General features: G+C 39.4%; 1 protein-coding gene across 4 annotated transcripts in view; it reads right to left on the minus strand.

The window, feature by feature from the left end:
- The window catches only part of CARMIL1 (capping protein regulator and myosin 1 linker 1), a 323,730-nt gene that overhangs the window by 113,459 nt on the left and 183,740 nt on the right, over nucleotides 1-26,531 (minus strand). For all 4 annotated transcript variants that reach the window (XM_032647357.1, XM_032647356.1, XM_032647355.1 and 1 more), the window contains exons 12-16: nucleotides 17,467-17,553; nucleotides 9,846-9,949; nucleotides 7,359-7,436; nucleotides 7,138-7,214; nucleotides 4,045-4,149 (exon numbers count right to left, since the gene is read on the minus strand). In XM_032647357.1, coding sequence (XP_032503248.1) covers nucleotides 4,045-4,149; nucleotides 7,138-7,214; nucleotides 7,359-7,436; nucleotides 9,846-9,949; nucleotides 17,467-17,553 — 451 coding nt within the window. The remainder of the gene's footprint in view (nucleotides 1-4,044; nucleotides 4,150-7,137; nucleotides 7,215-7,358; nucleotides 7,437-9,845; nucleotides 9,950-17,466; nucleotides 17,554-26,531) is intronic.

The following is a 26,531-nucleotide window of genomic DNA, read 5'->3' on the forward strand; positions in this document are numbered from 1 at the left end:
CTAGCAGACTCCAAAAATACCCCAGGGGAAGGGGGAGGTGGGAAAGTAGGGAATTACTTCATGCCAAAGTCTCTGAGATTTTCCTCCATCCAGTGATTCTCTGGTCTCATCCACTGAGAGAGAATCCCCGAGGTGGGCAGAGCGCAGGAACTTGGCTGTTCCCAGCTGCGAAAACAGCTTACCCTGTGGGTAAGAAGGTCAAGGGGACTGCGTGTATCTTCGTTCCTTTAATCCAGTTCACTGTCCTCTCTTCTAAAACACTATCCTATGAAAAAGGTTGGGCATGTCTCATCTGTGTGTGTGCCTCTGTTCAAGTAATTATTCAAGAGTTTCTCTTTTCCTAAAAAGTGCCTTTTCGCCCTTTCTTTCTTGGGGGCAGTATTGAGCTACTGAAAGCTATTGGTACTAAGAACCAAAAGGCCTGTCCTCAAGTCCTGATTCTGTTACTGAGCATTGGGTAGCCTGAAGGACATCACTTTTCCTCTCTGTGTCTCAGGTTCTCATCAGCAAAATGGGAGAGTCAGGACATTACCAAAGAGGTCCCTACATTTCTAAGTTTTCAGTTTCTAGGACTTAGCCACATATTTTAACTCTGTATTTGTATAATGCTTAGATGGAGGGAAAACTCCTCCTACTATTCTGACGAGTAGGTTAAGGACAAGGAAATAAATGGTGTCCTTTAAGATACTTAACTACAGAAGGCCAATGATTAAGAGGTAACGACTCATGAGACAAATATAAATAACCCACAGAAACTGTCCCTAGTAAAACAAAACAGAACAACTACAACAAAGCATCGCAGGCTCTGGGGGAAAACTCCATCACAAGGTGTGTTGTTTATTTTAACCCAGAGTGAACTGCCTTCACATCGTCATCCTCTCGGTCCTCAATCATTAGCGTCAAACTGACTAACAGAAGAATTTTTTTGTTTGTTTGTTTCTGCTTTATAACAAAGTGAATCAGTTATACATGTACATATGTTCCCATATCTCATCCCTCTTGCGTCTCCCTCCCTCCCACCCTCCCTATCCCACCCCTCCAGGCGGTCACAAAGCACTGAGCTGATCTCCCTGTGCTATGCGGCTGCTTCCCACTAGCTATCTACCTTACTTTGGTAGTGTATATATGTCCATGCCTCTCTCTCGCTTTGTCACAGCTCACCCTTCCCCCTCCCCATGTCCTCAAGTCCATTCTCTAGTAGGTCTAACAGAAGAATTTGTATGTCATCTCCACGGCTCTGGCAGCGTCACCATGTTCTTAAAAAGCCCTGAAATACTTTAATGTGGACAGAAAAGAGCCTCCAAGGAAAAACACAATTATGAAATAAGCAATTCCATCAAGAGAAGTTGCATTTCTTTAGCTTTCTCTCTTACGGCTACTGATCTCCCTTTAAGAAATGAGGGCCTCCCTCTGCCCCTCTTGGTGCTTGGGGATACAACGTGGGTTTAGGAACAGGATTGAGCCAGTGTCCGCTGGCTGACAGCAGTGAACTCTGCAATGTACCTCCCAGAGCCCCCTCAGCTGTCGGTCCTCTTTGGGGTCTGCCTCAGCCCAAGACAAGTGCCTCGCCCAAGGTCACATCTGCTTCTGGGGCAGCCTGTATCCAAGGACTGATCAACACAGGGGTATACGGGCCCAGCCTCGTCGCCCAGCTCAGGGACATTCTAGCAACAAAGCTCCCATCGGGTTGGCTGAGGTCTTCACTGTGATAGTCTCAGTTCAACTTGCCCTCTGTCCCATCCTGCTTTCTTCCTGCTCCCCCTCCACAGGTGGGATTGCAAGAGCACTTCCTAACAAACATCCTACATGCTAATCTCCATCTCTAACTTGGCTTCCCAGAAAACCCAAGCTGCGATGGCAGTGAGTTTTCACAAATTACTTAGCTTCTGTGAGCTTCCATTTCCTCAGCTGTAAAATAGGGATAATGATACCTTCCCACGGCTGTTGTCAACACTGCACGTGACAGTTTGTGGGTAAGCAGCCAGTTGTGTGTCTAACTTAGGGCAGTGCTTGTCAAGTTCCTTTCCATCCTCACCCCCTCACAGGCAAACCCAAGCACCTCAGTTTTGTTATATCTTTTCAAATTATAGCATCACATTAAATGTACATCCAGAATTTTGTTTACAGAATCTTTGGCCATGAAGCCTTTTTCCTCATATTAAAATTTTTACTGAGCAAAACACAGACCTGAAGAGACTACGGGCATACCTCATCGTATTACATTTCACAGATATTGCGTGTTTTTACAAATTGAAGGTTTACGGCAATTCACACGAAGCAAGTCTATTGGTGCCACTTTTACAACAGCATTTGCTCACTTCGTGTCTCTGTGTCACATTTTGGCAATTCTCACAATATTTCAAACCCTCCACCAGCAAAAAGATTACGAGTCGCTGATGGTTCAGATGATGGTTAGCACTGTTGAGCAATAAAGTGTTTTTTATTTAAGATATGTACATTTTTTTGGACATAATGCTATTGCACGCTTAATAAACTACACTATGGTGTAAACATAACTTTTAAATGCACTGGGAAACCCCCAAATTCGTGTGACTCGCTTTATTGCAATATTCACTTTATTGCAGTGATCTGGAACCAAACCCACAACATCTCCGAGGTCTGCCAGTACTGATTTATCATTAAACATTAACATAAATAACAACAGGTCACGAGATTTAACACTGACCTATAATAAAGTACAGTAAATCCAGCGTTGTTGTGGTGAGGATTATTCTATAAAATCAATTGTACTAATCAATGAAGAACTACTCTATATTTTACAGGAACCAGCAACATTGAATTAGTATACCATGTGCCTATCACTAAAACTACTTTGAATATGCTAATCTCCCGCTGATATGATGTGATAAAAGCAAGTCTGGTTTTGCTTTCTACTCAGTGCCTTCCTGGCATCTAGTCTGTTATAAATGCTCAATAAATATCAGTTGAATGAATGTGGTTAAATTATAATGGATCCCCTTTAGAATATTGATGCTGATAGCTTTATTAACATCCATACAGACAGCCTAATCATGTTTTTACAATTTGCAGCTGTTATATTTAGAGATTTCTATTACAAAGATTCAATTCTTCCTCTTTTTTTTTAAAAACAGGCCGCTATAACATCAGGATTTTTTTTTTTGCACGGGTGGATCAACTCTTCTTAAAGGCATCCATTGTTTTAGTCATATGGTACTTTGTAGAAAACTAATCAAGAATTTCACACCTCTCAAAAAGAAAAGAAAAGGCAATTTACAAATTAGATGATTAATTTTCTAGTAGAATGAATAGCAGACATTGATTTTAACATTTCATACAAATTGCAAGGGAACAAATTGAATGCTGATTTACATGTCAGCTGAGGAAAGGAGAAATCTGTGCATACATGTGAACACACCTGACAACGCAGATATTCATAACCACTTGAAAATGTTCTTTTGACTCAGAATTAGATTCTATAGTCCTTTTGATTATTTCTGGCAATGGTGAAAAGAAATTCAAGGATAACAAATTATTCTAAAAAGTTCAACTTTACCATGACACCTACACTAAGGATATTAACCCATAAGTTTCCTGCCAAGTAAAAATACCAAACAGATACCTAGGTGATTCAGAAAACAAAGCACCTAAAAATTGTTTCTGTTGCACACATGTGTATAGCCTTTGCTTATTACTGTTAGTAGAAATATTGAGAAGAGATTTTAAAATGCACACAAGAATATACCTAAAATGGACTGAACAGAGGTCAAAAGAAAGGTGACGGTACCCAGAAACACAACTTTTATAGATCAGTGACTACTGCCAATGTCACAAACCAAAGGAAGATTTTTTTTTCATAGAAGATGCAATAATACCAACAGCGTACAATGTACTCAGAAAGAATTTGACTTCCTTTGTGACCCAAAGTAAAAAGGCATTTTTATCGGCCTTGTCTGTCTTAGACGTACGTCTAAGGATTGTACGTCTTTTTCCCTTCCCTCAAGCACATTCCTAATAACAAATTGAACTTTAAAAAGCTCTGGAGAAAATGAATTCACCACTCACTTTAAGGGCTCAGGAGACAGTTTTGTGCCTGAAAGGTTGATTTGCATCAGAGCCAGAGAACTACTAAAAAACTGCTTGAAAGATGGGGGTACTTCTTTTCCTTTCCTGAAAAACAAAACATGAGAGTCTTACACGCAGTTAAACTTCCATCTCTGCACCCCACTTCCAAACTGGCACAATTATTCATCGGTAAATTCAAACACTGTAAAATAATCCATGAACTGGCTGTGTTTCAGTAGAAAGTTAAAGGTAAAAAGAAACAAAATGTCTGGAAGTTAAATAAATTAATTCAGTGTACTTTTGAAAATTATGTAGGAGAGGTTAAGAAATGTCATTAAGTCTTGAAAACATTTGATTCCTAGTCTTTGTAGCCAAAGAACTCATTGTGTTCCACCCCCTAGTTCTTCAGGAAACTCCATATTTGAATTTTTAAGAAATAAGTCAAAGAAGATACGTATTTCTCACCAATTTAAAGAGCCTTCCCACTGGGTGGCATCAGACTGTTAAGGATCACTACCTGTGTTTGGCTATGTTTTCAGATGCAGCAGGTCTCAGACGCAACGGGATTGTGACCAGATGTCAAGTCTGGTTGGCAAGAAGCCTGCATGACAAATATCCTACTCGGCTCTTATATCCACACCACAGATCTAATTATTTCAGGCCAAATATTAGAATAAAGACAAAACTCCAAAAAGAAATGCTTATAACCTCCAAATACGTCCCCTTGCTATTCCAGTGGGAAGTATATGAATCAAATCATACAACTCAATAAGAAGACAGAGTCAACACTATGAGGATTTAAGAAAAGATTCCAGAGTCAAAATTGGAATATGAATGCTTTGTCTGTTTTGTTCTATCTGACAGAATTGTTGGAAGGTCTGAGTAAGTACAGCACTTAGCCTGATGCATTGTAAACACTTATTCAATGAGAGTTATTCATATTCTGTGGAGGGAATCATAGACTCTCAGGGCAGAGGCCGTCCTAGGGGTCGAATTCAACCACAGAACATTCAACAATATTTTACGTACAGAGGTCTAGGAAACCTGTCAATATTTGAAAAAGGTTTTAAAACAGGACAATTTCAGGCTGAGAAGAAATACCTAAGCGACCAGAATATCTATTTAAGAGGATGAAAAATACACTTAAGAGGAAAGAGAATTCTGGTAGAATACATATTAGACGTTTCAAAACAACTCTGGTCCCCGACAGACGCTTGTATATAGTGTTCATTTTCTTTTTCTTTTTTTTTAATTGAATAATTGAAGTAAAGGTGAATTACAATGTTGTGTTAATTACTGTTGTATAGCGAAGTGACTCAGTTATATATACATTCTTTTTCTGATGAGCAGACTTTGGCAGACTTCAGAAATGGGGTCTTGGTAACATGAATAAACTGAGGGTGGCTAGCAGCCAAAATCTCAGGAAAAACAAAAAAATTAACCTGCCTTGTATTCCCTGAAGTACAATGGGTTGTGAGTGGAAGTGATGTGTGTGATTTCCAGCGACAAGTTTTACCATGATCCTTTCTCCTCCACTATGTGACTGTCAACGTACTAGAAAGAGGCTGCTCTGCCTCCCAGAGTGATGTGGCTAACCCATAAGGCACATGTCACAAAACTGCTGTTGCTGAGAGCTGTGGAGAGGGTGGAGGGTTGGGGGGACCATTTGTTACTGGAACAACCTGACCTATCCTGACTGCTACACTTATGAAATTATCTGTGAACCAAAGTATGAACAGCCTGGCTAACAATCCACAACTCAGTGTAAATGCAGCAATTTCTACATAATTACTAAGGGCTTTCTATGGTTATATCTAGGTAAGGTAGTGGGTACTAAACAGTTTAATCACAGCCTCTCATTTGGAAGACAAGGAAATTTGTTAGCACAATTCCAGCTCTATAAGCTTAATAGCTCTACTTAGGACCAGTCATCACAGAATTCACAGTAGTATGAATTCAAAAGAGCTGATTAGATGAAAATCCTTATCACCTATGATATCATTTCTAACCCAGTTCCTCAGTCTATTATAGCTCCACCAAAGCATGGCTTCATAAGCTGACTTCAAATACGTGAGTGGTCTGGGTGGTCAAGTTAATACCCTCTAAGGCCTTTGAAATAAAGTATCTTAGAAAACTCTCAACTTCTCCCACCATTTTATCTCCTACATTTCACTCTCTCTGATCTTATCCTATTGAGGTATATGTGGCATATTTTTGTTATCACAGACATTTACATACTGTAGAAGTAACGGATCAAGAATACTTTAAAATATAGAATAACTCACTATGAGGCATAATTGTAGAATAAAGCATGCTGAATTGTGAATTTTCCGAACAAGTGACTGTTATCCCTTTGAATATGTAAAGTTTTCAAAAAGTTAACCAATAAAAAAGGAGGTATTTCTAATATTAAGCCATTCTCCATGTTATTAAAGAGCATATAATGACTAAAATATTGTTTACGACTTGTGGTAATAATTACAAATGGTAAGTGTTGAAATGTATTAATACACTAGATGGTTCCAGAATTCCACAGCTACATAACCCATGTACTTTTCATAATTTTTCTGCATTCTGCCATTCTAAGTCACTGCTGTGTGTGACTACTTCTGCTTCTAATCTACTGCCTGATTTTGCAAACAATTCTAAGTCGGGAAGGTAGAAGTGAGGTACTCAGGCGGGCCCTCCACTTCTACAAATCAGAATGCATGAGCTCTGGGGTGACGATTCTCTTTATCTCCCAGACACAGTTGATACTTCATTCAAAGTGTATTATTGAGAAACACCCACAGAAGTTTCTAAAAGGGTCTTTACCATATTAAGAGAGAATGCCTGTCCACATATGAGAAATAGTACATTATTACATCGTTCATATAGGCAGTCTGGAGTTATTGATAATAACATTGTCCTGCAGGGAAAAAAGATATAATAAAAACTTGAACTTTCAAGGTCTAATATTCATAGATAATGATTTAGGACCATCCCCTTTCGTGCACAACATTCACCCTTTATCACTCTGTTTTCATCTCACTACAACTTTCTCTGAGAGAAAGACACTCCTAGATGAGAATGATAGCAGGAATAAATCCATACCGGTGAGAAAAGACAGTTCTGGAGAGATTGAGCACAGCTAAATACTGAAGGCAGCCACGGAGAAGAGCTCCACAGACCTGGGAAAGAAACAAGGCTCTCTTATTTTCAAATATTTCTAGGACTCGGAGAATATTTTATTGGGACGAAAGCCCATTGTTTCCCATCTAAATATGGGACCCCCATATTTGAGACCCCCCCCGAGCAATATAAAAAAATATTACCATGTCCAGGGAACATTCTGTATTGGACAAATCCAGATGAGCAATGGCATTTGGCTGGGCCAAAAAACTGTACATGGACTTGAATAAAAAGCAAAAACCAAATATGTTAGGATCCAGAAACACACATGCATACACTCGCGCGTGCACACACGATGTTAAGTTAACATTTTAAAATCAAGTTGCCCAAATCCACTGAGGATCATCCTCTACTCTTCCCAAGAGAGTGGCAGAATTTTCTGTCATTCCATTACCTTCCCTGAGAGCAAAATCCCAAAGAATATTTTAAAGTATGTTTAAGTTGAAGAAAGGCCAAATGGAGTCCTGGCTACCAAACCCCCATTTTGTTACACATGGCTCCGTTTTCCTGATTAGCTCCATTTTTATGACACAATTTGGAACAGTGCTAATTCATTTTAACTGCTGAGATTGAAATACCACCTGAATTGCAGCCACCCTACCAAAATGCTAATCACTTTTGAAAGTGTTTAAGGAGCCACTAATTTGAATTTGAACCACAGGATGGTGGTCTCGGGCTATACTCTCTTCAGTTCAAGAAAATAATTTTTCTATCCTTAGTTACTTCCAAAATCTAACAAGAAAGGGCCTGACAGCACTATTAGGTTTTTTTTTTTTCTTAATCTCACTTATAACTAAGACCCTCCAGTTTCTAGAGTGTCACAATGCCTAAACTATACCCTCATCCCCATGCAAGGCTATCAAAACAATAAAATGAACAACTCTGTTATTCTCTAATAGCCCTGTGTGAGTAGGTGGTGCCAGCATCCACCAACAGCCACCAAATCCCAGCTCCTGCCGCCAGGCAAATAGCTGAATTCTGCTTTGCTTCACTGGATGCCACGAGATACTTGCAAAAACAAACAAGCTTACATTGAGAGGTCCTAGTCCTTGGCAAAGACTCGTAAGTGTAGCAGCTTAGCTATAGATGCTTGAGAAAACTCCTCTTGACCAAGGAATTCAGAATAGCAAAAGACTGGCCTGTAAATATTTTAGAATAACCAGACATACAATGTACTGTATTATGAAAAGTTCTGATTCAGAAAAATAATCTTGTTCTGACTTAATGAAGATCTGATTCTCTGTCTTTGCCTGGCACTGTGAGTTTACTCCTGGCCACCAGCTGGGGGAGCTCTAATCACCCTCAAGCGGTGACAAGACCCAACCTGGCCAACACTTCTCCAGCAGTCCCTGCTAGGCTGCTCTCCTGGAAAGCACAGGGCCAGGTAAGCCCCTCCCTGCACCTGCTGAATGGCTCTCAGAACCTCAGCCTGTCGGGGCTAGAAGCCCACTGTCACTCGGCTTCATCATTCCACTTGCCCTTCCCCAGAGGCAAGCTGGGACAGGACTCCTGGCTGGCTACTTTGCTGTCTTGGGTGACTGTCAATGCCCCTATGTTAGCAGCCTTCTTGTTTAATCTTCAAGCTCTTCTTTTACCTTTCTCTCTATTCTGCTAGTTTGTCACTGTAATGTTTTGGTGGTTTCACATCGGACTCCTTGTTTCATCTTGGGAGGAGCAGATTTATGAATCATCAGTGAAAGTGACAACCACAATTGGACAACACACTGAAAAAGTCATGGCACACCAGGAAGCAAGTACTAATATTATGTTAATGAGTTCAAGTGTAAGGGAGAGGAAAATAACTACGAAGAGGGCTGTGGCAACATTCCCTGTCTTACAGGGAAAGGAAAACAGAAGAGAAATGAGAATACATGTCACAGCGTTTTTCACTCCCATAAAGCAATGGAATGTAAATTAAGGTCCTTTGAAGAGGTCCATGTGCTGTGGGTCCCACCCCATTGGTAAGGGAGCATTTCTTCTAAATTCTATCCTGTGACTAGAGGGGACTATTCACCCCATCTGGCAATGAGATCATACCTAATTCACTGTATCAATAAGATCTGCCAAACATTTATATTACTGATTCAGCTGCATGAAAAATCTTGTTATAGTTGAGGGGAAACTTCTTGCCTTCACACTCAAACGTTCAGGAGTGGCCCCAGCTGACTCCTAACCCTCCCCCTCTCTACTGTGATCATGGAATATGGGACTGAAGTTCATCCCAATATCCCCTTTCCATCACAAACTATGTTTTTAAAAAGCCACCAGTCTTCTTAACAATTATTTAATGATGAAATAATTCATTTTATGTTTCCAATCTTTCTTATCAGGCAATTTTAACAGGTGCAATAATGTTTTGAAGTGGAGAAAAAAATTCCTTCAGAAAAAGTATTTCCAAAAAGAATTTAAACTTCAACAATCTTAAGTGAGGGGGGATAAAATCTCTAGAATAGGCTACATTTAGTAAAGGAAGGCTCTGGAACATTTCTCTAAAACTCTTCATAAGCTCATGACTAAATGATTTGAAGGTGTCATGATAAAGGGAGATGTGGGGAAATATGTTTCGAAATCATTCCAGGGTTAGTAAGTACAGCTTCTTTGAAGATGGCAGTAAGGAAAAGAAAACCTACCGAGAGGTCATCTCCGCGAAGGATGTTCCCTGAGAGGTCCAGATGGTTAAGAGTGGTGGCGGTCAACAGGTTGGCACTGAGTGACTGAGAAAGGCTATTCACCCCTGCAACATTGATGAGATCCAGGCTCAGTTTCCACTCCAGGAACCAAAAAATGAGGTTTGTGAGTTTCTTTAAACGGTCTAGCAGCCCCATCAACCTGCAGGACTGAGGTTAACCATAAGCCCTGTCCCCAAAAGGCAGCTCTAGGATGGTCATTTGACAGGAAGAACAGGTTAGTCACAGACACGACCAACTCACTGAGTAGGAGAAAGAAACAGAATCAACTTCATTTTGCTCTACTTCTAATGATGTGGAGGGAAAGGATTTTACTTTGAAGTCTTAAAATGATGCAAGCAGTCTAACTGGGCATTTTCGTCCTTCTCTCAATCCTGCCAGGTGGTTCTTGCCTTAATGTACAGTATTGAAAGCATGCAGATGCAAATTCAGATACTTTAGGCTACTGAAAGTACTTGGAAGTTAATACAGGAATGCACTGCTCTACTTAACATATTACACTCAAGGCAAAATTTAGATTGAAATGGACTTTACAAAGAGCTAATGACATGTACACACTATTTATATACATAACATAAATGGTTCAAGTTAAAGTCAACTGAAATAAACTGATAATACCACCTCAAAAAACAAAGAATGAACACATGAGGAGGGTAAGATTATTCCGTGCAGAGAGACGTACGGTCTAACTATCTGTGGGTAACAGGAATTGAAACAGGCCTGTTAGTCAGGAACTTGTGGTGGGTAGATTTTCACCAGGTCACTTCAAAATGGGAGCCCAGAAGAGGCTGGTCCCTCCCTGGGATTCAAAGAGGTCAATACACACAATTATCACTGATGATTATCCTTCAGATAACTGGGATATGGACACTGCAAAGCTCTTCATGTTTCTACTGAAAGTCCATGGTTCTAAATCGTATATTTTGGAAATACGGCTATTTCTAAGGTGGGTATACTTTCATAAATCATTGTTTTTCTTGTTTTCCAGTAAAATTCTTCGTGAAAATCCCAGCCTATCTTAACCACCCGAAAGGGAAACAGGGAACGGGGTTTTTGCCTGCACATGGACAGAGCCTTCCTCAGGATAAGGGGCGAGGGTCAGGCCAGAACTGGTCACGGCTGCAGGACCCAAGGAGGCACTCCAAGAAAAAAAAAAAAAGCTGAGGGTTACAAGTACTCTGCTCCACGTTTAGAATGTTTGGTGCATGGCACTCACGGAGGGATTACTACCTCATCCTTCAGCTTTGGAGAGTTACAGAGAACCAACTCCAGTGTGTGTCCAATAAAGGCTACTGAGCCATTTCTTGATGGTGAGTGTCCATTTGGGTTTGTAGAGAAGACTCAGAGGCAGAGAGGGGAAAATGTTTTACTTAAGTACATGGAAGAATTTCTTGGCCATCAACTCAACATTTATTAAGCGCTCATAACGTGCTTATCAAATGCTGGGGATTCGGGAGATACGTGTAAATAAGACCCATTCTTTGCCCTCAAAAAGTTCAAAGACCACCACGAAAGAAGCTAAATAAATTCCAGGATGAAAAGCCAGTGCTACACGAGGAGTATTTATTCAATACAACAAATCTTTATTTAAGGCCTACTGTATACCAGGCATGGGCTTCTGAGACCCAGGGGATACTCTTTCACCCTCTCAAAGCCAGTCCAGTGGGAGACCCAGACAGTTGAATAATCAAGCGACGTCAATACTATCAAAGAGGTAAGAGACAAGAGCTTTGCAGTGAAGGAGGCAGAGGTTTGATTAACTGTGTTAGATAAAAGGAACTTGCAATGGCCCATAGAAAAGGTTAATTTCTGGAGGCAACTTCTATGATTGCTTAAATGACCAGCTTCCTTCAGTTTGCCCTGTTATTGGTAACATCAATGTATTTTGAAATGGAATAATCGAGTCCAAAACCTGTGGAAAATATCAGACTCTCATCCAGAAAATCATTTTTAAAAATTATGTCCCTAGTGGGGTATAACAAAACTCAATAAATAAATTCCGAAATTAGAAGGTGAAATTAGCCTTGACAGCAAAACGCTCCTTGCCAAGTGTGGGCGCTTGGCAGTTGGCCAACATTTGAATAGAACTGGGAGAGAATCATGTTATCATGATCAGCTTCAAGCTACTGAAACAGAATGAAGGATTTCCTCCCCCACCTCTGGAGCCTACATCCACATGAGGCCTGTGTTAATAACACACTAATAGCAGGAAATCACAAAAATGTAGGATGGAAAAAATCAGGGCTCTTCCAACCCAAAGTATGCACAGATCTTCATGCTATCGTCGATTCTGGTTGTCTAGTGATTTTGACCATTCTTCATATTTATTATTGGAGTGTTTACAGCTGGAAAAAGGTGGTACCAGATGGCCCTGCATTGACATAATCTGGCAACCAGCAGGACATTTACTAGAAATCCAGAAAACTATCACTTAGCTAACATCTGAGGAAGAAAAAGGATATTTGGAGACAGTGTGGATGTCATGGGCAGATTTAAAAAAAAAATCTGTCTTGAATTATGAGCCATGAATATAAACGTTTTCATGGGACGAAAATATAAATGTGAGTCAAATTCAGCAAAAGCTTAAAACTACAATTTAATCTGAGTTATTCTGAACCTGCAAAACCTTTCAGATCCTTTGTGACAGTCTGCAAGAATACTGAAAACCTTTAAGAAATCGATTTTTTTTTAAAAAACAACATTTCAAGATATACATCTTAGGAAGGGCAACTTAAAATTCTTTGGGTCACATGTTATAAAACAATATTAATCCTCAAACACGTTTTATTGCAGAGAAGAGATAAAGGTGTTGATCTTTATTTGTGAAGGGTATAGGGCATGTGGGGCTGTCCCGATTCACAAGGAAGTTGAGGAACCCAGCTCTGCCTAGGGAATCTGCCCACTCTCATCACACTGGAAGGGACAGGGCATCAGTGAGTGGGTAGCACTCAGGTGCCTCAGAACCCAAACCTGCCCTCAGAAGGATCAATGATCATAGCATCCCTCTATCTGTCTTATAGTAATTAACAACTAAGTTAAATAAATATAATCAAGTTTAAAAACAAAAAACAAAAAAAACCTCTACCTAAAGAAAGAGTTAGACTTATGAAGCACATAATAAATGATTAACATTTTAATGTGTGGAGAATTCAAATGAATAAAGAAAAAAATTGATACTGTAAACAGAACAGTAACAGAGGAGGGGGACTAGCAATTTCCTCCAAAAGAAATACAAGTGACTAAGGAACAAGGCAGAAAAAGCTACTTAAGCAATAACTGAAGAAATTAAAATTAAAATAGCAGAATACTTTTGTTCATATGCTTGATAAACAATTAAAACAGAGAACAATATCTACTGATAGTGAGAGTGTAGAGAGGGTTATATGAAATACCTGGAGGACAACTCGACAATGAATATCAGAAAACGCTTTTAAAAATGTGTGCAAACACTTGGGCTTCCCTGGTGGCGCAGTGGCTGAGAGTCCGCCTGCCAATACAGGGCACACGGGTTCGTGCCCCAATCCGGGAAGATCCCACATGCCGCGGAGCGGCTGGGCCCGTGAGCCATGGCCACTGAGCCTGCGCGTCCGGAGCCTGTGCTCCGCAACGGGAGAGGCCACAACAGTGAGAGGCCCGCATACAGCAAAACAAACAAACAAAAAAAAAATGTTTGCAAACTCTGATCTAGCAATTCTACTTACAGGAATTTATCCTAAAGAAGAAATTAACACATGACCACATATAGAAGTCATTTTAGTGTTCTTTGCACTACTGAAGAATTTTAAATGATCTAAATGTACAACAGATCATTTAAATAAATTAGGGAACATTCTGCATATGCTGAACTATGGCATAGCCTTTGAAAGTGGACCAAGTATTTACTGACATAAATGATCACAATTTACTACAGGGGGCAGGGGAGGAAGCTTATGAGATAGTAAGCACAGTATAATTGCATATATGCATGTGAGTGTTTTTTGTAGGTATGTATATAAATAAACTATGTACAGGCAGAAAACAGTGTGGAAGGATGGGTACCAAGTTGTCAACAGTGACAGTCTTGTAATGGCTTGGTACTGGCATTACAAGTAATTTTTGCTTTCTCGTTTATACGTTTCAGTATCTTCTAAATCTTTACCATAAATATGTAATGCATCGATAATCATCAGAAAAAAAAGGTTTTTATGAAACTAATTTGCTGAGGTAGAAGAGTGATAACAAAAAGGGACTACACACACTTAGCTTTAAGATCTGTAGATGGCTTCAGGCATCAAGACAGAAAACACTGGCTCCTGGGGAAATGTTTCCCTTTGGAAAGTTGCTTTTATGCCTTCATCTTAAACATGTGGGTACAAATGTGTGCACATAAAATCATGGGACGTATGGAACCACCCCCAATTTCAAATCACTCAGTGAAACTGTATGGTCAGAATAAAGTATGACTAGATGGACAGAAAACCATTCTGGGACCACTTTGCTTCACCCACTCATCCACGACACATTTAGTGAGAACTTCCAGTGTGTTGGGTGCCAGGGACATGGCAATGAATGAGGCAAAGCCCTTACCATCCAGAACCTCCCAGGCTAGGACACAACCAAAATACAATGGGAGACGCACTAAAACTGAGGAATTTACAAATTCCTGTGCTATGGAACACAGCGAAGGGAACATCTGGTCCCACAGGGTGTGGTGAGAGGAGGCTGTCTGAGAGGCTTCAAAGAGAAAATGGGATAGAAACTGAATCTTCCAGGAGCAGCAGTCATTCACCAGATTTGTAGGTGCGACACTGCGGTTGTCCCAGGCGAAATAAAAGCATATAAAAACACACAACAGAGGGAAGGAAGGAAGGGAGGGAGGGAGGGAGGGAGAGAGGGGAGGAGGGAGGGAGGGAAGGTGGGAGGGAGGGAGGGAAGGGGGGAGGGAGGGAGGGAGGGAGGGGAGGAGGGAGGGTGGGAGGGAGGGGAGGAGGGAGGGTGGGAGGGAGGGAGGGAAGGAGGGAGGAGGGAGGGCGGGAGGGAGGGAGGGAAGGAGGGAGGGAAGGAGGGAGGCGGGAGGGAGGGAGGGAGGGAGGAAGGAGAGGAGGAGGAGAGGGAGAGGGAGGAGAGGGGAGACGGAAGAGGAAGAAGATGATGGCGGCATGGACAGCGCGGCCCTTTGTGCCAAAAACTGCACTGTATGCGTAGTAACCCATTTAATCCCAGCACCTCTGATGAAGCAGATGCTCGTAGTTCCATAGTACAAATGAGGCAGGTACAACCAAGAGATTGTAAAAGCAAATTTACAGTAAGCAAAAAGGTTAGGATTCGAACCTAGGCAATCTGCAAGAGAACGGGCCATTGCTACACATACTGCCCTCAAAACATAGTGATATAGTTAAGGAATGGGAAATTATTCAATTCAAGAAACTTTCACTGAACACCCACAATGGTCCAGGCACTATGCCAGGTGCTGGAGATACGGAGATGAGAGATACAGAGGCTGCAAGGAGAGCCCCCTTCAAGTAGGGAAGACACCACATTTATACAATAATGTTAGATATGATCTAGAAAGGAAAGAGAAATTGATTCTGTTGAAGCCTCAGGAATAAGACATCTCAGAAGAGATGATCACAGATGAGGGTTTTATAAAATAAACTGAAGCTCTCCAAGAATATTTGGAGATGTGTGAGATAAGAGAAAATATATATGGGTCTCTGCCTCCCATGCCCGTTCCTGGCACAGAGCTCCTCAAACCCTTGTAATTTCCTAGGTGATAAGAGCACTGGAAACATCCCTTGTTCTAATATTTGTCTTTGACCCTGACACTGACCCAGGTCTCCTTAAACTCCTGTAAATTCTTAAGTGGTAAGAGCGTTAGCAGCATCTTTTGCTCTAATGAGGTAACCCTGGTGGGCTCCTGGATGGGGGCTGGTCACCAGGAAGACCAAGCCATGCTGAGAACCCCCACCCCCACCCATCAACACTTCTGCAGAAAAGGCAGAGGGCCTGGAAATGCAGTTAATAACTGACCATGCCTACGTAATGCAGCCTCCATGAACATCCCAACGGTATGGGTTCTGGAGAGCTTCCAGGTTGATGGACACGTCCACACCAGGAGAGTGACACACCCCGACTCCACAGGAACAGAAGCTCCTGGGCTCAGGACCCCCCCAGACCTCGCCCTAAATACCTCTTCAGCTGGCTGTTCATCTGTATCCTTTATCATACCCTTTAATAAACTAGTAAACGTAAGTAAGCGTTTCCCTGAGTTCTGTGGACCACTCTAGCAAATTAATCAAACTCAAGGAGGGGGGTCTTTGGAACCTCTGATAACCTGGGCGTGTGAACTGGTATCTAAAGGCGGTCGGGGGGCATGGCAGTCTTGTGGGACTGAGCCCTTAACCTGCAGGATCTCGTGCCATCTCCAGGTAGATACTGAGCTGAATTGTAGGCTACCCAGGTGGCGTCACAGAGAATTGCCTGTTGTGAGGGAAAAACTTCCACACATCTGGTGACCAGAGGTGTCAGAAGTGAGATGTTTTGTGTGAGTAGTAAAGGAGATGCACAGGAAAGAGAAACACAGAAGGAAGGCAAGAATGGAGGTTTTCCCTATACAAGATGAAAGACAAGCTTTTCAAGCAGAATACGAAGCGTATACAAGGCCGTGTATGGAGGGAGATCTTAATTATTATTGTGACGGTGCTGATGTAGCAAAATAAGAACAAAATGGAAAAACTGAGAGGATGGTGAGTGGAGTCAGGAAAGAACCTGTGGAAGGAAAGGCAATTTCCAGGACAGGAAATAGAGCAGGTAGAGCTACAGTGGTGACTGGGACTGGTCAGTTAGGCCCAACTGTTTTCTGTGCAGCAGACAGTCCATCTGGAGGGGAAGGGGGAACGGGGAAGTGGGGATGGCTGATGTCTTTCCAAGGATGAACCAAGAAAAACACAACCAGTAGTGACCATTTTGTCATGTAGAGAAATATCGAATCGCTATCTCACGCGCTTGGACCTAACAGAGTGTTGTAGGTCAATTATACTTCAATAAAAACAAACAAAACGTTGCTAAAACAAAAACAAAAACAACAACAGCAAAACACAACCAGCTACCTCTAGGAATGTGAGGCAGGAAGCAGCCAGGTGAGCGTTCCCTGACTCAAAGTTTAAAAAGTTGGAGACCACAGGCATACCTGAAAATTATTCTCTACTCTGAAAGCATTTCACTTTAGAACACCAGAAATCAGATAACTTCTTTATCTTAAAACTTCCAGAGTACTATAATACACATACAGATGAACCCTGAACAACGTGGGGATTAATCTGCGTGTAACTAATCGTCAGCTCTCTGTATCCACGGTTCCTCCACTTCCACAGATTTAACCAACTGTGGACCGTGTACTACTGTAGTATTTACTGTTGAAAAACATATGCATGTAAGTGGACCCGGGAAGTTTAAAGCACATTGTTCAAGGGTCAACTACATTTTTAAATGCAGATACACAACAAGTATTAATTCTAACTATGTAAGGTACCATGGGGCAGCAGAAGTATTATAGACACAGTTAAGTAAATAAGATATACTGTACCTTTAGGTGACAATGAGGTTTTAGATAAATTTAAATGCTTTAATCCCTTTGGGAGTTTGGCAAACTGAATACTTAAAGACGACACACCTGAGAAAGAAAGGGAAAAGGGGGATTGTTAGAATTTTTTTTTTTTTTTTTTTTACTTTAATATTCTTTTTTTTTTTTTTTTTTAACATCTTTATTGGGGTATAATTGCTTTACAATGGTGTGTTAGTTTCTGATTTATAATAAAGTGAATCAGCTATACATATACATGTGCTCCCATGTGTCTTCTCTCTTGCGTCTCCCTCCCTCCCACTCTCCCCCTCCCACCCCTCCAGGCTGTCCCAAAGCCCCGAGCTAATATCCCTGTGCCTTGCGGCTGCTTCCCCCTAGCTATCTACCTTACTACGTTTGTTAGTGTGTATATGTCCATGACTCTCTCTCGCCCTGTCAAAACTCACCCTTCCCCCTCCCCATATCCTCAAGTCCGTTCTCCAGTAGGTCTGCGCCTCTATTCCTGTCTTATCCCTAGGTTCTTCATGACATTTTTTCCCCTTAAATTCCATATATATGTGTTAGCATACGGTATTTGTCTTTGTCTTTCTGACTTACTTCACTCTGTATGACAGACTCTAGGTCTATCCATCTCATTACAAATATCTCAATTTCATTTCTTTTTAAGGCTGAGTAATATTCCATTGTGTATATGTGCCACATCTTCTTTATCCATTCGTCCGATGATGGGCGCTTAGGTTCTTTCCATCTCCGGGCTATTGTAAATAGAGCTGCAATGAACATTTTGGTACATGACTCTTTTTGAATTTTGGTTTTCTCAGGGTATATGCCCAGTAGTGGGATTGCTGGGTCATATGGTAATTCTATTTGTAGTTTTTTAAGGAACCTCCATACTGTTCTCCATAGTGGCTGAACCAATTCACATTCCCACCATCAGTGCAAGAGTGTCCCCTTTTCTCCACACCCTCTCCAGCATTTATTGTTTCTAGATTTTTTGATGATGGCCATTCTGACTGGTGTGAGATGATATCTCATTGTAGTTTTGATTTGCATTTCTCTAATGATTAATGATGTTGAGCATTCTTTCATGTGTTTGTTGGCATTCTGTATATCTTCTTTGGAGAAATGTCTGTTTAGGTCTTCTGCCCATTTTTGGATGGGGTTGTTTGTTTTTTTGTTATTGAGCTGCATGAGCTGCTTGTAAATTTTGGAGATTAATCCTTTGTCAGTTGCTTCATTTGCAAATGTTTTCTCCCATTCTGAGGGTTGTCTTTTGGTCTTGATTATGGTTTCCTTTGCTGTGCAAAAGCTTTGAAGTTTCATTAGGTCCCATTTGTTTATTTTTGTTTTTATTTCCATTACTCTAGGAGGTGGGTCAGAAAGGATCTTGCTGTGATTTATGTCATAGAGTGTTCTTCCTATGTTTTCCTCTAAGAGTTTGATAGTTTCTGGCCTTACATTTAGGTCTTTAATCCATTTTGAGCTTATTTTTGTGTATGGTGTTAGGGAGTGATCTAATCTCATACTTTTACATGTACCTGTCCAGTTTTCCCAGCACCATTTATTGAAGAGGCTGTCCTTTCTCCACTGTACATTCCTGCCTCCTTTATCAAAGATAAGGTGTCCATATGTGCGTGGGTTTATCTCTGGGCTTTCTATCCTGTTCCACTGATCTATCTTTCTGTTTTTGTGCCAGTACCATACTGTCTTGATTACTGATGCTTTGTAGTATAGTCTGAAGTCAGGGAGCCTGATTCCTCCAGCTCCTTTTTTCGTTCTCAAGATTGCTTTGGCTATTCAGGGTCTTTTGTGTTTCCATACAAATTGCGAAATTTTTTGTTCTAGTTCTGTGAAAAATGCCAGTGGTAGTTTGATAGGGATTGCATTGAATCTGTAGATTGCTTTGGGTAGTAGAGTCATTTTCACAATGTTGATTCTTCCCATCCAAGAACATGGTATATCTCTCCATCTATTTGTATCATCTTTAATTTCTTTCATCAGTGTCTTATAATTTTCTGCATACAGGTCTTTCGTATCCTTAGGTAGGTTTATTCCTAGATATTTTATTCTTTTTGTTGCAATGGTAAATGGGAGTGTTTTCTTGATTTCACTTTCAGATTTTTCATCATTAGTATATAGGAATGCCAGAGATTTCTGTGCATTAATTTTGTATCCTGCTACTTTACCAAATTCATTGATTAGCTCTAGTAGTTTTCTGGTAGCATCTTTAGGATTCTCTATGTATAGTATCATGTCATCTGCAAACAGTGACAGCTTTACTACTTCTTTTCCGATGTGGATTCCTTTTATTTCCTTTTCTTCTCTGATTGCTGTGGCTAAAACTTCCAAAACTATGTTGAATAAGAGTGGTGAGAGTGGGCAACCTTGTCTTGTTCCTGATCTTAGTGGAAATGCTTTCAGTTTTTCACCATTGAGGATGATGTTTGCTGTGGGCTTGTCATATATGGCCTTTATTATGTTGAGGAAAGTTCCCTCTATGCCTACTTTCTGGAGGGTTTTTATCATAAATGGGTGTTGAATTTTGTCAAAAGCTTTCTCTGCATCTATTGAGATGATCATATGGTTTTTCTCCTTCAATTTGTTAATATGGTTTATCACATTGATAGATTTGCGTATATTGAAGAATCCTTGCATTCCTGGAATAAACCCCACTTGATCATGGTGTATGATCCTTTTAATGTGCTGTTGGATTCTGTTTGCTAGTATTTTGTTGAGGATTTTTGCATCTATGTTCATCAGTGATATTGGCCTGTAGTTTTCTTTCTTTGTGACATCCTTGTCTGGTTTTGGTATCAAGGTGATGGTGGCCTCGTAGAAGGAATTTGGGAGTGTTCCTCCCTCTGCTATATTTTGGAAGAGTTCGAGAAGGATAGGTGTTAGCTCTTCTCTAAACGTTTGATAGAATTCACCTGTGAAGCCATCTGGTCCTGGGCTTTTGTTTGTTGGAAGATTTTTAATCACAGTTTCAATTTCAGTGCTTGTGATTGGTCTGTTCATATTTTCTATTTCTTCCTGATTCAGTCTTGGCAGGTTGTGCATTTCTAAGAATTTGTCCATTTCTTCCAGATTGTCCATTTTATTGGCATAGAGTTGCTTGTAGTAATCTCTCATGATTTTTTTTATTTCTGCAGTGTCAGTTGTTATTTCTCCTTTCTCATTTCTAATTCTATTGATTTGAGTCTTCTCCCTTTTTTTCTTGATGAGTCTGGCTGGTGGTTTATCTATTTTGTTTATCTTCTCAAAGAACCAGCTTTTAGTTTTATTGATCTTTGCTATCGTTTCCTTCATTTCTTTTTCATTTATTTCTGATCTGATTTTTATGATTTCTTTCCTTCTGCTAGCTTTGGGGCTTTTTTGTTCTTCTTTCTCTAATTGCTTGAGGTGCAAGGTTAGGTTGTTTATTCGAGATGTTTCCTGCTTCTTAAGGTGGGCTTGTATTGCTATAAACTTCCCCCTTAGAACTGCTTTTGCTGCATCCCATAGGTTTTGGGTCGTTGTGTCTCCATTGTCATTTGTTTCTAGGTATTTTTTTATTTCCTCTTTGATTTCTTCAGTGATCACTTCATTATTAAGTAGTGTATTGTTTAGCCTCCATGTGTTTGTATATTTTACAGATCTTTTCCTGTAATTGATATCTAGTCTCATGGCGTTGTGGTCAGAAAAGATACTTGATACAATTTCAATTTTCTTAAATTTACCAAGGCTTGATTTGTGACCCAAGATATGATCTATCCTGGAGAATGTTCCATGAGCACTTGAGAAAAATGTGTATTCTGTTGTTTTTGGATGGAGTGTCCTATAAATATCAATTAAGTCCATCTTGTTTAATGTATCATTTAAAGCTTGTGCTTCCTTATTTATTTTCATTTTGGATGATCTGTCCATGGGTGAAAGTGGGGTGTTAAAGTCCCCTACTATGAATGTGTTACTGTCAATTTCCCCTTTTATGGCTGTTAGTATTTGCCTTACGTATTGAGGTGCTCCTATGTTGGGTGCATAAATATTTACAATTGTTATATCTTCTTCTTGGATCGATCCCTTGATCATTATGTAGTGTCCTTCTTTATCCCTTTTAATAGTCCTTATTTTAAAGTCTATTTTGTCTGATATGAGAATTGCTACTCCAGCTTTCTTTTGGTTTCCATTTGCATGGAATATCTTTTTCCATCCCCTTACTTTCAGTCTGTATGTGTCTCTAGGTCTGAGGTGGGTCTCTTGTAGACAGCATATATAAGGGTCTTGTTTTTGTATCCATTCAGCCAATCTGTGTCTTTTGGTGGGAGCATTTAGTCCATTTACATTTAAGGTAATTATCGATATGTATGTTCCTATTCCCATTTTCTATATTGTTTTGGGTTCGTTATTATAGGTCGTTTCCTTCTTTTGCATTTCTTATCTAGAGAAGTTCCTTTAGCATTTGTTGTAAAGCTGGTTTGGTGGTGCTGAACTCTCTCAGCTTTTGCTTGTCTGTAAAGGTTTTAATTTCTCCATCAAATTTGAATGAGATCCTTGCTGGGTAGAGTAGTCTTGGTTGCAGGTTTTTCTCCTTCATCACTTTCAGTATGTCCTGCCACTCCCTTCTGGCTTGTAGGGTTTCTGCTGAGAGATCAGCTGTTAACCTTATGGGGATTCCCTTGTGTGTTATTTGTTGTTTTTCCCTTGCTGCTTTTAATATGCTTTCTTTGTATTTAATTTTTGATAGTTTGATTAATATGTGTCTTGGCGTATTTCTCCTTGTATTTATCCTGTATGGGACTCTCTGTGCTTCCTGGACTTGATTAACTATTTCTTTTCCCATATTAGGGAAGTTTTCAACTATAATCTCTTCAAATATTTTCTCAGTTCCTTTTTTTCTTCTTCTTCTGGAACCCCTATAATTCGAATGTTGGTGCGTTTAATGTTGTCCCAGAGCTCTCTGAGACTGTCCTCAGTTCTTTTCATTCTTTTTTCTTTATTCTGCTCTGCAGTAGTTATTTCCACTACTTTATCTTCCAGGTCACTTATCCGTTCTTCTGCCTCAGTTATTCTGCTATTGATCCTATCTAGAGTAGTTTTAATTTCATTTATTGCATTGTTCATCATTGCTTGTTTCATCTTTAGTTCTTGTAGGTCCTTGTTAACTGTTTCTTGCATTTTGTCCATTCTACTTCCAAGATTTCGGATCATCCTTACTATCATTATTCTGAATTCTTTTTCAGGTAGATTGCCTATTTCCTCTTCATTTGTTAGGTCTGGTGGGTTTTTATCTTGCTCCTTCATCTGCTGTGTGTTTTTCTGTCTTCTCATTTTGCTTATCTTACTGTGTTTGGGGTCTCCTTTTTCAGGCTGCACGTTCGTAGTTCCCGTTGTTTTTGATGTCTGTCTCCAGTGGCTAAGGTTGTTTCAGCGGGTTGTGTAGGCTTCCTGGTGGAGGGGACTAGTGCCTGTGTTGTGCTGGATGAGGCTGGATCTTGTCTCTCTAGTGGGCAGGTTCACGTCTGGTGGTGTGTTTTGGGGTGTCTGTGGCCTTGTTATGATTTTAGGCAGCCTCTCTGCTAATGGGTGGGGTTGTGTTCCTGTTTTGCTAGTTGTTTGGCATAGGTTGTCCAGCACTGTGGCTTGCTGGTCGTTGAGTGAAGCTGGGTGCTGGTGTTAAGATGGAGGTCTCTGGGAGATTTCCACCGTTTAATATTATGTGGAGCTGGGAGGTCTCTTGTTGATCAGTGTCCTGAAGTTGGCTCTCCTACCTCAGAGGCAGAGCCCTGCCTCCTGGGCTGGAGCATCAAGAGCCTTTCATCCACACGGCTCTTCGGCCGGTGCAGGCTTTTCCCCGAACTCCCTCCCGGCTCTGTTAGAATTTTTAAGTTGTTAGGATTGCATTTGTTTTACAATGCCTGAAAGTTAACTTTGATTCCAATTAAAGTGATCGTTTTTTCTTTCTAATGTTAGACACTGTTTTCTAATCATCTACCATCATGCCTCCTTTACTTTCAGTCCTACCTATAGGGTAAGAGAAAAGCACATTATCGAAACTTTACCATTAGAGATGTTTTTCTTTGGATCAAGTATTATCCTCTCCGCATAGTGCTATTTCAAATGCAAATAGTCTTGGGAAGAGTGATATAATTTCTTCTCTTTTCTTTTTAACCTGTGTCTTAATGAGCTAATCACTCTTCTGGGTGAACGGATGCATGCTATTTAATTATTGTCAAGAAAAGCAATGTGATGTTAACTATTCAGATAACGGCTTCACTTTAAGCAGGTGACTTCCAATATTTAATTGGCTTATGGCTAACAACCTCAGACAAAGCAACAGAGCATGTTTTAAACCACCTTTAACCTACGTTTGGTAACACAAAATTAATCCCAAGGAGTTTACAGTAATAAAAATCCAGGGGTCTCTAAATTTAATGGCCAGAGTGGGCTACTGTGAAAACCAGCTCACTCACCCAAGGACTGTAATGAATGTAGACTCTTTTCTGGGAGGAAATAAGTTAATAGATGAACGTATGCTCTTCCAACAGGTCCTTCAACCAACCTCCTGCTGTATCTGAGTTATCACCTTCCCAGGGGGCATGTTTTGGGAAGAATCCTAAAACACTATTAACTGTATGGTCCCAAACTCCAGGCACCAATAAGGAACAACCGTGCTGGCTGCTGCCCTATCACATAACCCCAAATTACATATAAATTTTATCAATTAATACGTACTACTCTAGAAATAACCTAAACGTCATTCAGCTTGATGAAGCTTCTAGACGGGCATTTCCCCAAGGATGGTAGGGTACTGAGAGACCCTACCTATCGCCCACAGCATTTCCAAAATAAGTTTGACAATCACTGGATTAAATAATGTTAAACAGGTTTTTTAATTAAAAATATTTCTAGAGATTTGAAAATGTTAATCCATAATATTAATTGCAGAGAGGGAACAGGACTGATATTTAGTCAATACATTCTTGTAAAATGTATTGGGGTGGGAGGGGAGAGAGGAAAAAGATGGAGAAATTTTGAAAACTTTATTAATCCAAAAGTCAAAGAAAGAGGAAAAGGGAACAACAAAAAAAAGTGATAAAGAGAAAACAGATATACAGTAGATTGTCACACAAATAAATCAATAATTACATTAAATATAAATGTACTAAGTATTCAGACTAAAAGTCAAAGATGGATTAGCTAAACAATAATATCAGATGGTTTCGAGAGACACACTTAGAAATGCATGTATTCCAAAGTGAACCTAAAAGCATGGAAAAAGATACATGCTGCAAATCTAACCAAAAGAAAGCTAGTTTATCTGTAATAATATAAAACAAGTTAGATTTTAAGAAGTATTACTAGAGATAAATGAGATATTTCTTTAATGAAGATGTAATAATTTTAAATCTGCACAATCTGAACATCACAGTCTCAAAATATATAAAGTAAATCTAATGGCAAAAAAAGAAAATACATGTATTATTATACATATATATGTGTGTGTATACACACACACACACACACACACACACACACTCAATAGAGGGAGATTTTTAAACACATCTATGTCAGTAGCTGATAAATGGACAAAAAAAGCTATAAAATATACAAGATATCAAGAGCATACTGAAAAAAATCTATTTGATATATTTAAAACACTGTACTTAATAACTACAGAATATATTTCTTCAAAATACACAAGGAAAATTTACCAAAAGTGACCATCTACTGAGTCATAAAGCAAGTCTCAACAAACAGTATATTCCTTAACTTCTGTGAAATCATACAGAGTATATTTTCAAACTATCAGTATGTTCTCTAACTGCTACCATTACTATGGAATTAAGATAGGAATTATTTTAAAAATTACAGTTAGAAAAATCTCCCAATAATTAGAACTTAAGCAATATATTCCTACATAACAAATGAGTCCAAGAAAAAAAAATCACAATGGAAATCTTTTTAAAATTTTTATTTAAATTTTAAAAATTATGACATCAAATTTTGGGGATACAACTCAAGCCCTCCTTAGAGTGAAGTCTATATTCCTAAATACATATGTGAATAAAGAAGAAAAGCTGGAAACTAATTATCAAAGTATCCATCTCAAGATGTGTAAAAAAAAAAAAAAAAACAGCAAATTTATCTTCACTCCATCCCTATAAACAGAAGGAAAGAAATAACAGAGAGAAGACATCATTAAACAGAAAGCAGTCATAAAATAAGTAAATTTAACAAAGCTTGTTCTTCAAAAAAAAAACCAATAAAATTAATAAATCCCAGCAAGACTTTAAAAAAGAGAGAAAGAAAAGGATCAAATCAAATTATATGAATCAGAAATGAAAACAGAATGCCAGTAGCGATCCTGCAGACACTACAAATAGAACTGAAGGGTATAAAAACATCTACAGATCAAAAAATGTATCATTTTAGAAGAAATTCCACATGAAAAATACAACTTGGCAAAATTTACATAAGAAGAAATAATCTCCTCTATTTAAGAAAATAATAAATCTATTATTAAAAACCTCTCAACAAAGAAAAGCAAAAGAAGACAAATATAAAAGAGTATGTATTATATAATTCTATAGTGGTGAGGTTCCAGAATAAATAAAGCTAATCTATCATAACAGAAGTCAGAATAGTAGTTATCTTTTCCAGGTGGTGGAGGGGAAGGGTGGGGCAAAACAAAAGAGAAGCTTGTGTAGTGCTGGTAATGTCCTATTTCTTGATCTTTGTAGAGGTTGCATAAAAGCATCCTCTTTGTAAAAATTCATTACGGGATTTACAAACTTTTATCAATGTACATTATACTTCAATGAAAAAAGTTACTTCAGAAAACTAGGTACGGAAAATAACAGAGGAGAAAATCTAGATGTCTGTGGGTGGCAATGACTTTTTAGATACAACAGCAAAGGCACAGTCCATGAAAGAAATCATTGATAAGCTGGACTTCATTAAAATTAAAAAGTTCTATTGGTTACCAAGGAGGGGGGAAGGATAAATTGGGAGATTGGGATTGACATGTACACACTACTATATATAAAATAGATAATAAGAACCTACTGTATGTCACAGGAAACTACTCA

The sequence above is a fragment of the Phocoena sinus genome, chromosome 11 (genome assembly GCF_008692025.1).
Source record: "Phocoena sinus isolate mPhoSin1 chromosome 11, mPhoSin1.pri, whole genome shotgun sequence".
Classification (NCBI taxonomy): Eukaryota; Metazoa; Chordata; class Mammalia; order Artiodactyla; family Phocoenidae; genus Phocoena; species Phocoena sinus.